At 30.7% G+C, this 15,794-nt stretch overlaps 1 protein-coding gene across 3 annotated transcripts; it reads left to right on the top strand.

Annotated features, from left to right (window-relative positions):
• Positions 1-9,225: 9,225 nt before the first annotated feature.
• On the top strand, positions 9,226-15,134 carry LOC142611114 (putative E3 ubiquitin-protein ligase XBAT35). Of its 3 annotated transcripts, XM_075783150.1 has the most exons (9): positions 9,228-9,253; positions 9,491-9,564; positions 9,675-9,733; positions 11,944-12,029; positions 13,355-13,469; positions 13,769-13,849; positions 13,949-14,037; positions 14,141-14,226; positions 14,861-15,134. In XM_075783150.1, exons 5-9 carry the CDS (start codon positions 13,397-13,399, stop codon positions 14,898-14,900), a joined length of 369 nt encoding a protein of 122 aa, XP_075639265.1. In that variant the 5' UTR covers positions 9,228-9,253; positions 9,491-9,564; positions 9,675-9,733; positions 11,944-12,029; positions 13,355-13,396; the 3' UTR covers positions 14,901-15,134. The 3 variants fall into 3 exon arrangements, with proteins under 3 accessions (XP_075639263.1, XP_075639265.1, XP_075639264.1); XM_075783148.1 differs by lacking the exon at positions 11,944-12,029 and having other exon boundaries at positions 9,226-9,253; XM_075783149.1 differs by lacking the exons at positions 9,228-9,253; positions 11,944-12,029; positions 14,141-14,226 and having other exon boundaries at positions 9,392-9,564.
• Positions 15,135-15,794: the final 660 nt, after the last annotated feature.

Raw genomic sequence — 15,794 nt, 5'->3', positions numbered from 1 at the left:
ATAAGAGAGAGAGAGAGAGAGAGAGAGAGAGAGAGAGAACAATCACTTCTTTTGAAAAAGAATGTGAGACAAATAACAAAATCATATAAAAGAAGATGAGTAGAAGAATGTTCAAAAGAAAATGTATAGTTGTAAACACCAAATTATCCAAGTCATGCTGTGTAATGGAATAACATTAAATAATTCTGTAATTTCATAGGATAACATGTAACAAACAAAGAAAATAAAATTAAAAAGATAAAAAAATTAAAATATAACCAAATCATATCAACTTAAAGTAGAGTTAAACATAAAAATTCATCAATCTAGAGAATTAAACATCCACCAAAAAAAAGAATATATATATATATATATATATATATATGTATACATATAGAGAGAGAGAGAGAGAGAGAGAGAGAGAGAGTACTCACCTTTTGTTGAGCAAAATATAGATTGAATGGAAGAGAAAATAACAAATTTTTATTTTAAAAATAGGGAGAAGAAGAGTCAAAATAAAAGGAAGATGAAAGGATGGAGAAATTGTAAGGCAGTGTTGGAGAATGTGTAATTGTAAATGGCAAATTAATAAGGAGAAAAAAATTTTCAAAAGAGAGAGAAAATATTGAAAATAAGTTGATGATGTAGCGCTAATACGGCTCAACAAAAGCGCAGCAACATTAAACTTTACGCTGCAGCTTTTAGATATATATAGATAGATTATACTGTGCATAAAGGGGTGAGTATCCGACAGACATTGTGCTAATAATATATAAAAATTGGAAAATATTTAAAGGGGTGAGGTGATAGTCTAATTTAAAAAATTGCAAGTGAAAAGGACTAATTGATGTAAACTTATAGGATCAATATGACAAAAATGAATTTTACAGAACTAAAATAACAATTAATCAAACTTAAAATGTATAATTTGTATTCTTTCTTTAATAAAAGAATAAGAAAACTTAATTTTTTTAATAGTTAATATGAGTTATGAACAGAATGACTAACAGTGATAGTAAATATGAATTTATAGAATCAAAATGGTGACAAAAAAAAAATATTTACAAAACCAAAATGACAACTGTCAAATTTAAAATATATAATTTATATTTTTACTTTAATTTTATTACAAAATATATATAATTTTTTAGTACATATAAATGGGAAGAATGTCAAAACAACCTTGTTTTTAGAGGTATTTTATAACAATTTTTAGACAAGAATGGACACAGCGATCAGCTTAGCAACAAACATGACTTTCACTGTTCAAAATGATAAAATGAAACTTTAAGAACAAAAATGATAATTTATCCCAACTTAAAGATTTTGTTTTTGATTTCATCAAATGTAAAACATCTTACTTTTTTTTCAAAAAAAAAAAAATCTGAATAATAAAAAATCTTACCTCACTTTAGCTTTTTAAGAGCATTATTATTGGTGGTGCTAAAAAGTTATATTACTATTATTGGTGGTGCGAAAAAGGGACTGGTTACTGGTTTTCTGGTCGGACGGGATCCGACTAGTGGTCGAATTGGTAATGTCATAAATAATTTAATTAATAATTTTTAAAATTATATAAATAAATAATAATTTTTTATATACTAAAACTTATAAACTAATAGTAATAAATATGTTTATTTAAAATACATATAAGTATATAACATCTTTTAAGAGAATTTAACATAATAACACTACAAAATAATTATCCTTAACATATTAAACTTTCAACAAAACCAAATAAATAAGTTCATTACATCCAAATAACAAATAAGTTTCAAATAGAGAACCAAATAAATAAGTTCAATACCCCCAAATAACAAAAAAGTTTCAAACAAAGAATATTACTAAGTTTTAATGTTCATTTGATAACAACACAAGCCTCAATTGTCATAAAAGATAATTGAAATTAATATCATCATGTGAACCAAATGCTCTCACAAAGTATTAGCATTAGACCCGGTTGTAGAAGCATGTTCATTAGATGATATAGAGGCAGACTCCATTCCACTCAACTATTTTAGATTGACAGCAACCATTTTATCAACAAATAAATCCATCAACACAACATATACAAAATCACAAATAAATAATTCACAAACAATACCAGTGTATACAAATAAATCCACCAAATAAATTCACCAACTATAATTCCTAAACTCTAATAATCATACAAGTGTTATCTAATTTGCTATAGACATATACGGTATAAAATCGTATCCAAAAAAAGTTAGCATCTCTCATCAATGTTATACAATCTTTTAAAGAATAAAATTTCATATCTATAGTATATTATCACCTGTGCGTGATTCTTACAAATTTCCTCTTCAATCTAAATTTCCAAACTATACGCCAAAAGCAATTTTTTTTTTTTTTTTTTTAAATCCAATGAAATCAATGAAGCACTTAAAGTCACGAGTGATCAAGAACTTAAGCATGCTAGAGCAAATATTACCATCAAAAGAGATATCTAAAAAAATTACCCGAAGAAGCCGAGAAAAAAGAGAGGGAGGCGAGAGGTCGAGAGGCAGAGCTCCAAAGTCCGACCACCGACCACCGAAGTCCGAAGCAGAAGAAAAAAAAAAGTTGAGAAGAGGAAAAGGAAGGAGGCTGCCGCTGAGTAGATGAGAAAGGCGTGAGCTTTCACTTCAAAACCTCCTAGTGAGGAGCGAAAGTTGCTCGCTTTTTCTGAGTACTTTCACTTCAAAAGTAGCGATGAAATTTCCTAGTGCGTGAGCAGCGAAAGTTCTCTCTTTCATACTGCTTTTTCACCAGGTTTGTAGTTTTTACTTTAAGTAAAAAATTCAAGCAGTAAGGAAGACAGGTCGACTTTCCAGAGACTAGCGAATTCCTGTTTATGTTTATATTTCCTTTTCTTTTTTACAGGCAACAAAGTTCTTTTTACAATACTTTTTGGAGGTTTTTTTTTTTTTTTTGGAGCTAAATAAATCATTTTTAAGGGTTATTTTATTAAAAAGATTCTTTTTGAAAATAAAGCTTTGAGTAAAATTCAACTTTCCAAAAGTTGAGTTCTAGCAACCACTTGCTAATGTAAAGCCACTAATAATAATGCTCTAACATGGCATTTAAAAATAGCAATATGATTTTTTTAATAATATGACTTTTTAGCACTATCAATACTAATGTCCTAATATGGTATTTAAATTTTTTTGCCATTTATTCTCAAAAAAAATGGCATTTATAAATAAAAATCATCCCACTTGGAACTCGAGTCCTGTGCAATTTAAAAATAAATATAAAATCTAAAGTTTATAAAAATCGATTTCAATGTAAAATCAGAAAACAAAAAACAAAAAACCATGAAAATTGAGTTTGAAAAATTCTAGTTCTATGCAACACACCTAGTTCCAAATTGCGCAATTTGCTTTTAAGAGTTTATTTATGTATTTATTTTTTAAAAAATAATTGTTAAAGAAAAGTAAGAAAAATTGTGCAATTGCCTTTTAAGAACTGAGATTTAAAATTAAAAAATTCACTTTTTAATTCGAGCATTAGAATAAATCAACAATTTTTAACCTTTTAACTTTTCTCTCTTACTAAAATAGCAATTGCATAGTTCCAATTCCAATAAAATAAAATAAAAAATCTCTTAGCAACTTCAATTGGCACGGTGAAAAAGAAGAATATAATTAAAAAAAAATTTAAAAAACCATTAATCAATATTTACCATTTAGCCTGATCTAAGGCACCATATCTATTATTTTAGGTGGGTATAGATTTGATTCTAAAAATTAAAAAAGAATAAAAGAAAAAGAAGAGGCTGAGTATAGATTCATATTCATGTATTGAGACATAGGTAGTTAGGAAATCATTAGATGTAATTTATTGACTTCTCTAGAGGACATCATCCAAGAAGAAAGAGGGAGTATGATTTATTAATTTGACCAAAATGTCCCGTGTTTTGTCCAGATAGTACGTTGGCCTTTTTTTTTTTTTTTTTTTTTTCTTCTTTTGATTTCCTCCTGGACATTTTTTTTTTTCATGGGGTGTGGCGTAACAGTATTTTTTATTTTTTATTTCTTTTGTTTAACTAGAAGTGATTTTTTTTCTAGATATGATTTTTATTTTTTTAATAAATTTGGATGGTTACTTTTTTTGGTTGTTTGTCACTTTTTTGTTTTAATTAGATATTATTTTTTTAACAAGGGTATATAAGTAAATTTATATAACTCACTTTTTCTATCTTTCCACTTTTTCACTCCCAACCAAACAAAAATGTGGAAAATTAAAATTTTTTCTATCCTCTCACTTTTTTGCTATACCACCATTTTTTATCCTCCCACTTTTTCACCCCACCAAATACCCATAGTTTACTTTACCCAATACCCATCAACAACAAGTACAATCTTCTTTGTGTGTGTTTGACAAAAATTAAAAAACCAGCTTATTTTATTATTTAGCTTATTTTTGTTACTATTCATGGGTCTTATTGTATTATTTCAGCTAAATTTTATCTTTATCTATAGTACTTTTAGTAAAAAGTTTTCAATTTCAACAAAATAAATGGATGTCAAACAAACCCTTTATTTGATTATTTTTAAATAAAGAATCTCATCTCAGCTGTACTAAGTAATATCAAGTTTGAATTTATCTTTTCTTGTAAGACATCAAAAACTGTGAAAGGCCACTTGAAATGTGAAAGTACAAAAAATAAATTAAAGAACTGGAGTAAGCCTTCTAGGAACGTTCGTAGTTTACTTTACCCAATACCCATCTAAAACAAGTACAATCTCCTTTATTTGATTATTTTTAAATAAAGAATCTCATCTCTGTACTAAGTAATATCAAAGTTTAAATTTTGTATAAGAAATTCATTTTTATACTCCTAAAATAAGTAATTTAAATAATTTGTGTGTGTGTGTATATATATATATATCTGGCATGTAATTCTGGAATAGTGTTCCACCACACACCGGTACCAGAATATTCCATTCCTATAGCCAATCCGAAAAAACGTCCGAAACATAATTCATAACTTTGGTTTATATTGCTTTTTTTCTTTTTACGTTGCTTCCAAATTAACAGTTTGTTTATATATTTATTAAAAAAATTAATTATTAAAGTCAAGTAAAAAAAATCATAAAATTGTCTTTTAAGAACTGAGATTTTTAAACTTAAAAAAAATTCATTTTTAATTTTAACATTAGAACAAATGAATAATTTTTTGATGAACAAATGAATAATTTTAAACCTCTTAACTTCTCCCTCTTACGTTAAAAAAGTGCAATTGCATAGTTCAAGTGCTCATATATGCTGTGCATATGCCTAGTATTAGTTATACGACGGCGTCTTTGCATGACAAATAATAAATCATGTCAGCTCAAAAAAACAAAAACATAAATATTGTTAGTTTTATGTATTAATTACTTAAATACATTCTAAAAGTCTAAATTATAAATTCTTTGCACGTTGCATTGCAAACTATTAAAACTTTAAAGCTTAAATTATTTTATTAAATTTAATGGAGATTGTGCTTTTTTAGCCTCAATTTATTTTTAACAGTTTTTAATTTTATTTTATGAGAATTTATTTTTAATTGTGAATAAGACACAATTTGCAAGCATTGTTGAAAACATAAAATTAAGATGGCTATTACAACTCTTAGGTCTAAAGTCTTAAAACTTTGATAGTGGGGATGTTGAGGCAATTCTACGTGTTCCCCTAACTTGTTATCAGACAAATGATGCTATGTTTTGGTCACATTCCAGCAATGAGTTCTACACAGTCAAATCTAGTTATTATGTGGCTAAGATCATCGCAATTGAAGAAAATTTAATATAGAGCTCAAATGGGGCATAAGCAAGTGTGATCAAAGTCTCAAAGATATGAAAGATTACAGCGTTTGATTCTCAACACACCCATATCTCAATTTTCTCCTACACACAAACCCAACCTGAAGATAAAAGAAGAATGCAAAGGTGAAAAAATAAAAGCTTTAATCTGATAAAATAAACCCAGAAAATAAAGCCAAAAGATCTCAGTTTTAAAGGTTTGGTGTTGATATATAAAGTTCTGATCTCATATCATAAACCCAATAAATAACACAAACATATAAACCCATAAAAATACCCAAAAAACTAAAACTAAAATAATCTAGTCCGAAAATCAGAGCCAAAAAAGACTATAACAACACATCAAACTCCACAAAATTTTAACAATAGATGAGACTGAGAGAATAAAGGAGACGCACCTGAGATGGGGGCTAGAACAGGTGGATCTGAAAGTAGGGTAGAAGAAATAACTTGATCCCCAACCTGACTTGCGTAGTTTTGAAAATACGTCGAATCAAAGTGAGTAGAAATCCAATCTGAAATTTGTAAATGAAAAGAGAGAGAGAGAGAGAGAGAGAGAAGAATGAGGAGAGAATTTGCATAGTTTTCATAGTTTTACACTTTTACGAACAGTTTTCTGGGATTGACTTTAAAATATATATATATATATATATATATATATATATATATATATATATATATATAGTTTTACCAACAAAAATATAATGGAAAAAAGTACTTTTCCCCTCCATATGTCAAATTAAATTACCTAATATTCTTTAAATGCCATCCGGAGAGATTGCCTACCTGTGTCAAAGCATCTCTCTATTTCTCCACCCTCTCTTTGTTCTCCTTTTCTTCATGTTTACCAAATGCATATGCAAAAATTCCCATTTGTTTACGTACTTAATCGGAGAGAGAGATTGAACCAAATCCATAATGGGAGAGTGGACAGCTTTTGAGGAACAGAAGCCTTGTTGTTTATGAGAAATTCGACATGGGCGTGGTGCTTAAGCGGCAATGTAGGAAATTACAAGAAACATCGTTCTACAAGATTCGAAGAAGTTAAAGCGGTTGACCCATAATGCAAGAATCATTGTATGTACAGTCTACACACTACAACAAAGTGTAGTTATTTCAACCCTTTTTTATTGAGGGTTTACTAAAATCTGTCGATACAACCTATAAATAAAAATGCAGAAGGCTTTATTACTAAATTTTATTTCAAATGTTATTTGATCCCTCAAAATAAGTTAAAGCACCCATGAAATAAATGGAAAAAAAAAAAAAAAAAAAAAAAAAAAAAAAAAAAAAAAACTCACCAATTTTTTCAGCTAACAACCCTTGGTAATATATTACAAATTTTTCAGCCTTAAAAAAAGCCCACAACAAAATTTTCATCCCTTGCAAAAAGCCCACAACTAAATTTAAAACTATAGCCGTATTATATAAAATTTAAAACAAACTAACTAACAAAACACAGAACTCTTTGTGACCTGTCTGAGAGTAGAAATCGCAGAGCATGGAGATCTCATAGCTCGTCGATCATGGAGATCTCATAGAGCTCGACGATCATCGATTTTGTACATAATCGCATAGCTCCGATTAGGTACAATTTTGTGACTCTTCATCTCTCTGCCGATTTAGACGATCACCGTTTCTCAGCTCCGATTAGGTACGAATCACAAACCCTAATTTCGTCTTTGATTTTTTTGTTTTTTTGGTTTACCCACACTTTTTCATCAATTTCCCCATGATTTCGTTTCACATTTCGTTTTACTTGTAATGCGATTGATCTAGGACTTCGACGCCGATCTTGACTCCATCCACAACCACCTCAAGTCCATCGTAAACTCTCTCTCTCTCTCGAAGTCTTCTTTCCCTATAATCGCACTTGATTTCTAGGGTTTTCAGTGTTTAATCGTTCATTTTTTTTTTCTGTTTGGTTGCCGAGAAAATGTTAGGGTTAGGAAGTGTAGTGTGACTGTTTGTTGCTTGAATATGTTGCAAATTTGAACTTTACTGAGTTGAGTGTGACTCTTTTTCAGTTTTGGATTTTATAATTTTTTTTTTGTGAGCTGTGAAATTTAAGATATCTACTTAATAGTAGTGTGACTCTTTTGGATTCTGGTTTCTCCAAATTATTGGCTGAGTAAGTAATTTTCTAAGCAAAATTTCTAAGAAAATCAAAGGAAAGTGAAACATAATGAGCTTTTCAAGGCTTTGAGGATTGGAAAAATTTTGCTGCCATTCAAATTAGGAAAGTTATAAGCGTATTGCTACTTACCTGAAACTTCTAGCATTCTCATTAACACACAAGACAGACCATTTTGTTTGTTCAAAGTGAGAAACTCAGTTGAATTTACTTATATGACTAATCTCTTGGATCTCACTAGGCTGTAAGTTCCTTTATCTGTGTGTTGAACGAAATGTGTATTTGTTTATTTGGTTTTGGAGTAATTGGATTTTTCAGTTGCTTTGGATGAATTAGATTTAAGTGTTAGTATGCAACCCATGAGTGTGTTGACCCATGGATTTAAATTATAAATAATTTGGATGAATTAGAAAAAACACCTCATTCCTAGTCCACACGTAGCCTGAAAACTGGCCTATATTTTTCTTACAAATATGCACCTACACAAGAATGCCAACGATTAACATCTCAATCATTTGATGAATGTCAATCCAAAACCGATACCAAGAAACTGAGTTGGTAGGTCACCTTAGCCTTCTTTCCGTAAAGTATTGAATGAAGCATTTGCAGATTGTCATCAGTTTTTCTCTTGGACAACTTGAAAGCCACTGAAACAGTTTAGATAATCAGACAAAAAATAGGCCAGGCTGCAGTAACAAGAAAGTTGAATTGAAGTGAATAACAGGCCCCAAAACAAAGTATCTGTGGACAATAAGAGCTGAAAAATGTTTTCCACTTAACATGCAGATGATTCTCAGATGCATCAAAAAGATTGGTTATATATTGATCATTTTAAGCCTAGCAACAGAGTAATATTCCACAACATGACCCCACTTCAAACAGATTGGTTATATATTGATCATTTTAAGCCTAGCATAGATTAAATATGAAATATATTACTTGGTGTGAAGAAGGAAAGAATATACAAAGTTAATTGTCTTCCTATGCTCCGTAGCCCTTGTTGGAATATAATAACCTAGTTTTTCAGAACCACCAAGACAACTTGACATTCCCACTGCTTGCAACAAGTCCATTAGTCCATATTACCGACAAAGTGTGATATAATATGACCCAAAAAATAAAAACTGTCCCCCATAGATCTACCAAGAAACAAACTACAATAATAAAATTTATAAAAAAATTAACACCCCCCAAGTAATCTTTTGTGCATATATATCAAGTTTCTTTTGTTAACAAGGTGAGTGAGACTCAGCAAAGAACTTGTAACAGCTATAATATCATGCGGTAAGATATATTGTCGGGAAAGCTTAAGTCAGGGAGTGAGATTAAGGTGTTGATACTGAGCTTTTGTTTTGTATATTTAGTATGACATTCATTGTTCTCTGTTTGAATTTTTATGTTTTATATGTTGAAGCTTGGTTTTGTTTACTTGAGCTGAATTGTAGCTTGATTTTATAAATAAGTTAACTAGAAATAGACTATAGTATTAAATTGAGCTGGGTTCAGTTTATTTTTTCTGTACTTGGTAATTTGTGGATCATTGATATGTAGATTGTGATGTTTCTAGGATGCATTGAAGAAGAGTGTGTTGGAATTGATAACTACGAGGGGTAGTAAAACCGAGCTTCAACTTGGATTCAGGTTTGAATGTTTTGAAGCATTGGTTTTTGCCAATTGTTATGTTTTAATGGATTTGGTATTGTCATCAAGTTGGAGTTTTTATGTTGGTTTAACTTTTGTTATGGCATCAGGAAACCAGCCGTGGTTATAATTGCTGGTGTCAATGGAGGTGGCAAGACAACATCACTTGGTAAGACATGATATTATAGCGGTTACAAGTTCTTTGCTGAGCTTCAAGATTAAACCCCATTTGTTTTGATGTAATTTTGTAGAACCTTTGGTCAGGAAGCATAGAAACAATGAATTTAACCTTTGGTTTTGTTTTTTAAGCTTCAACTATTATCCATTCCTAAATCAATCACGTAGGGAAACACATAAATTAAAAATCAGAATTTAAAATGCTTCATTGAAAATCAATCTGAGCCTGCACAGGGATGTACAGAATCATTTAAGCTAATACAATTAGAAATTTCTCAGCCTTCTTGCTCTGTTGCTCTCTGTTTCTTCTTTCTCTGATAGTGTTAGATTCTTTTAGTTCTAATTGAGAATGGATTGGGTTTAGTGTAATAAATAGAATAGCTTGATGTAGTAGGTATTTGTGTAATAGGTTCATAAAAAAAAAAAAAAAAAAACAATATAATTGTGGTGGTCTGAAATGTCTCAAATACTACGGGTTATTTTTTTCTTCTGATCACCACAATATATAATAGTACTGTCATTTTTAAATCTTTCATTTGGCATATTAAATTCTTAATAACATAGGCTTGGTATTGTGATCTTCTTCTTTTTTTTTTCTTCTTTTTTGAAGAGAAAAGAGACTATACCCTTTCAAGAGTTACCGACTTTTGAAAGGTGTAAGTTGTGTGATATTGTACCTGTGTATCCTCTCCCTAGTAAAGTGTTCGTTAGTTTAGTTTCTTCTAAAAAAAAAAAAAAAGAAAAAGAAAAGAAAAGAGGCTATCACGTGGATTCTTTAATTGAGAAGGGATTCTTTTAGGTCTCACTCTTCAACCCCAAACCCAATCCATTCCCAAACCCTACTCTCTCCTCAACTCTCTCTTCAACTTTCATCTTCGCAGCTTCAAAGGAATTAGGGTTTCCACTGTAAGGAATTTCCTCTCTTTTCTTTGTTGTGGCTTCTCATACACACTTCAACTTCAATTCAAATATCTCAGTATTTATCATTTCCTGAATATGATTTTTATGCTTTTGACTTGCATTGCATTGTGGTCTTAATATGAGGAATTTTTTGTTGTTGAAGTGGTGGTGGAATCTTCACTGATTATGGGCATTTACAAATGTATTTGTAGTGGTTGGCATTTCATTTTCTCTATTATGGGAAATTGGGAATATGAAAAATATTGGGTTTTTCTTGAAGTGCAAGATTATTTAATCCGATACTAATATTTTGGTGCTTCAACCATGTCATGCGAAAATAACTAATATTGGAACCCAGATTGCTAGAAACTGGAGAGTGAGATTGTTCATTTTTGTTTGGGATGCACACTTTGTAATTTGTACTTAAGATATTAGTACTTTGTATACTCAGTGATTAATACTCAATAAGGGATGCGCTTTGTGATTAGTGCTTAATAGATTGATTTACTTGGTGCACAACCTTACTCTTAAAAACGTGACAAATTGATTATGCTTCAGTTTGTCTTATTATTCTTGCAATTTGTTGAGTTTATACTTTGGTTTGAATATTATTGATAAATCTAGTATGTAAGAAATTGAATGGTTAAGCTTCCAAAAGTGCTTTGGGTCCCATCTATGGACACAAGAAAGATTGCAAATGCCATCTGTAGGCCTGCAGTTTCTACAACTTATTACTTCACCTATAAAACGAAATTTGTGATTCTGTAAAATTAATGTGGTGCTTTGGATTCTAGCAATCCGAGACTTGATATTTGGCTTGTTACATTTTCTTTATTTCACCTCAATTTATACTCTATTTTGCATCTCGAAAGCACAATTGTGTGAAGGGTATTAGTTATCATTTGGATTTGGGACTACTGTGAAAAACATGTCTAGAAACAGATTCATCTTGTAGAGTGGTGATCATAATAACTGTATTTGTAATTTTGAAATATATATGAATGTTGCACTGCATGCTTGGTCTCTGTTTTTGGCACGTGGTTAGAATTTAAAATTTTATTTGCATATTATTTTGTTGTTGGACATATTGAATTCTCTTGGAAATGTCAATAACTTGTCTCTGTTCAGTTTTTATGTTCAAGGCATCACTTTTTGTAGTAAGGATTCTTACATCTACCTTTGAGGTTGATGTACTTGGGCTTGTGACTTGTTTGATTAGAGTAATTTGTATTCTTAACTAAGTGTTTTAGGCAATGAGTAACTAGCCTCCCTGACGGAATTTCTCTATATATTTGTTTACAGAGAGGAGATAGAGAAACAAAAAGCTCATGAGCGATACATGAGGCTGCAAGAACAAGGAAAAACGGAGCAAGCAAAAAAAGATTTAGGTAATTCGTTTGAAATTGAAACTTCTTGGGCTTTTGTATTTTTGTGCTAATATGCCAACTGACTTCTCTTCAATGTGCATAGAGTGAATTTGGGTTGATTTATTCTTGCATGGAAAAACATGTTTGGTCTTGTCTTTATATCCTACCAATTGTAATTTTATATGCGAATGTGAGGACATCATAATATGGCGTAATGGGTTTTCGTTGTTTATTGCTTATTGGGATTTATGTGTATAAAGAAGGTTTATAACCAACCATTTCTGTGCAAGAATAAATCGGTTATCATAAAAATTATCAACTCTGGACAAGCTTTCATATTGATATTGGGTCTATCTTGTGTAGTTATTAATACACTTTCATAACAAATTCGACTAATTGGTTCAAATTAGAACCAATAGCAAACTACCTAGGATTTATTGTGAAAATGTTGTTTACATAGCACTTCTCAATCAATTTTGATACCGTAAAAGCTTAAGCCTAGTTATTTTCAACAGCTCTGTAGCTCAGTGGCATTGCCTAGTCTCCTTTTATGACAATTAAATTATAAAATAAATAGATAAAGAAAAGCTTAAGCCTAGTTATTGGAGATGGACTGGAATATGATGAATATCAATCACATAACCTTGATACCAAATTGCACTATAATTTGTAGTAAACTTCTTCTATTGAAAATATGGTCTTTTAAAGACTCATATTCACCCACGTCCAACACGTATTTTGTAGGGAGTGCGTCATCTACCGTAATAAAAATAAGAAATGTGATGAGAGAATAGAATATGTACTTGGGGATAACCATTTTCTCCCTCTCACATATCGATCAAAATATGATTCCAATGGTCTACTTCATGACTGTCATGCCTTGACTACTGTTGTCACATTCCATGACTGAAGCAATGATAGCACCACATAACCATTTTGGATCTTGGGATCTCTTTGTTGAGATAGTCTGAGAGATTGAAAAGGTGCTTAATGAAAAGGCCACTCCTGTTGATTTGATAGACTACATTTTATTTTTTGGATAAATTGATAGGCTACTTACCTATCAAAAATTAGAAGACCTATTAAAAATAAATTGATAAGGTACTTTGCTTTCTGCTTCCCATTATTTAGACCTCTTCCTTCGTTCTTAAGAACATAAGTTGAGACGATATCAAGTGTATTTCCTCTATGTCAATCACAAAGAAGCGATGTCTTAATTTTGTCTTCTCAAACTGAATACTTCTTATGTCAAATCTAATGCTTGATAATTTGGTGCAAGGCTGTATACAATTGCTTTCCTGTGTGTGTTTTCATTGAGACTGAGTTTTTTTTTTTTTTTGTTACAGTGGATCGACAGAGAAGGAAAGACCCCCCTCATCGTTGCGTGCATGAATCATGAATTGTTTGATACTGCCAAAACTCTAATTGAATTGGGTGCCAATGTCAATGCTTATAGTCCCGGTATGCTTGTGAAAGTACTTACATTGTCCAATGGGTTATTGGTTATTATGTTACAAATGATAGTTGCTATTTGGCTATGGGTCATATATTGTAAGTCAGTTATCTTATTGCATAACACATACAAGGCTATTCATGTTAATTTGATCAAACATTGATACATAAATCAGTAATGATTTATTTATAATAATACTACTAATAACTGAAAAAGGTAATAAGTTAAGCTTGTATTGCAGTTTAACCAGTAATGCTACTATGAACATGCAAGTTGAATTCAATCTTCTTCATTATTTTTGTAATAGGGCGTCATGCGGGTACTCCTTTACATCATGCAGCGAAAAGAGGCTTGGAACAGTCTGTTAAGTTGCTTCTTTCCCATGGAGGTTTGTCATAAACTTTTAATATGGGTTATGTCTTTGTTGCTGTAATAAGAATTATTTTGTCACAAGTTGACAGACCTAGTCTAATGATTTATGTTTCAGCAAATGCTCTGGTGAGGAATGATGATTGTCACACTCCGCTTGATGTAGCTAGAGTAAAGGGGCAAACTAATGTTGTTCGTACAATTGAGGTATGCTTGACAAATGTAGAAGTCAAAAATTAATCAAAAAGTTTCTATATGTATCTGTATTGTTTAATATGGTTAAAGTTTTACTTTATTTTTTGCATTTTAGAATCATATTTGCTATTTCTCTGGCTGGCTGCGGGAATTTTATGGTCCAGGCATTCTTGAAGTATTAGTACCTCTGACAAGAAAAATGTTCGTATAACTTTCAATTTCTTTATTGTTAATTAAAATCATGTCATGCTCTTTGGATAGAATCATTTTTCTCGTAAAAAGAATCTGTCATTAGTATTTCTGCACCATTGGGACAATGCTAATGCAAGACATAGATCCAAACTCTACTATTACTGTTATATATATTTCCTTATTGGGGTTTGAGACTTTAAGTCATGATAAATTGTATCTCTTGTAGTCTAAATTACCTATTATTACAAAAGTTAAAACTATTAAAATATGATAAATTTAATTATTTAATTACATAATTCTAAATTCTAACATCATCATTAATTTTTTTTTTTAACGAAAGTCTAATAATAGATGGATCATCCACAACAAGGTTAGAATGGTTATGACAAATAATGATGTTCCTGTTGGTAAATTATGATTGTTTGTTTGGTTGTGTGCATATATGATAACATATATAACTATTAAAATTAACTTTTGAATAGTTTTTGAATTACAAGGGAAAGTATGATAGTAATTATTTGACTTAAAAAAATTTTGAATAGTTTTTTATGATTATAAAGGAAATTTGATTAGTTAAAGAGTTTTGTAGTGATGTTGTCAAGTTCTTTCCAATATGGCTCACAAGCAAATGATTGTTTTACAGGTTCCTCCTGAGCTGGACAGCAAGGCTAGCACAGCCATAAACAAGGGGAGGATATACATATCCAAGACCAGCCCACAAAACGTCTTAGATTTATACCTTTATAATAATCATTGAGGGATTTGTGTAGTTTTTGATTCTGCTAAACTGATAAGTGATAGGCCTAGACCTGTATGTCTGTTAAAGCTATGGTATATTGAAATTTTTCGGGGGGATTTTATAGATGCTTCTCTCCCCTAATGATTGTTTGATCATACAGGATTATTGATACTTTTCACTTTGTGTATTTGGGTTCTTGTGCAGTCCTTTAATTTCTTGTTTTAAGGTTTCTTAATCAATTGCCAGGTTTATGGTTGGCATCAATTTGCCACCACTTGCTACCATGTCTAACTTCATGAATGTATATATATATATATATATATATATATATATATAGTGCATGATTGTGGTTTTTTTTAAAAATAAAATAAAATCTTATTTTGAGGGTTAAGAGACCCCTTAAATAACCTTATTTATCAAGGGTTGTAAGTATAAATCTTTTAAACCTTGGTAAAAGGTTATTTAAGGGTCTCTTGACCCTCAAAATAAGATTAGAGCACTTGTTTTGAGAGGCACGAAGGCTCTCAAAATTTCTTTTTCGACGGTATATGTTTCAAAGGTTATCAAGGGTCGGTTGGACTCTTAAAATAACTTCTTTCAAGGTTTTTTAATACTTTTTTTAGGGGTTTTGACCCTTGAAAAAGTCTAATTTGTTGTAGTGACACCAAAGGCCCATACACATCGTTTATCAAAAAGGCCCATCCACATCCTGCGTCAAAAGCCGTAGCCAAATCGGTCCAATACCATCTTTTTTTAAAAAAATTAAGGCAAAAAACACTGTTTCGAAAATAATTGGGAAAATACCACTTTTTTTCAGTACTCGAGCTCATGAAACTCG

The sequence above is a fragment of the Castanea sativa genome, chromosome 9 (genome assembly GCF_040712315.1).
Source record: "Castanea sativa cultivar Marrone di Chiusa Pesio chromosome 9, ASM4071231v1".
Classification (NCBI taxonomy): domain Eukaryota; kingdom Viridiplantae; phylum Streptophyta; class Magnoliopsida; order Fagales; family Fagaceae; genus Castanea; species Castanea sativa.
The sequence above is the reverse complement of the archived record's forward strand: the minus strand, read 5'-3'. Positions and strand labels throughout refer to the sequence as shown.

Bases quoted from the DNA above. Each gene is read 5' to 3' on its own strand.
- LOC142611114 (XM_075783148.1), top strand. From the start codon at position 9,707: ATGGAGGTGGCAAGACAACATCACTTG. The intron at 13,470-13,768 runs GTATGCTTGTGA...TTTTTGTAATAG, and splicing joins TGTCAATGCTTATAGTCCCG to GGCGTCATGCGGGTACTCCT. The intron at 13,850-13,948 runs GTTTGTCATAAA...TTTATGTTTCAG, and splicing joins GTTGCTTCTTTCCCATGGAG to CAAATGCTCTGGTGAGGAAT.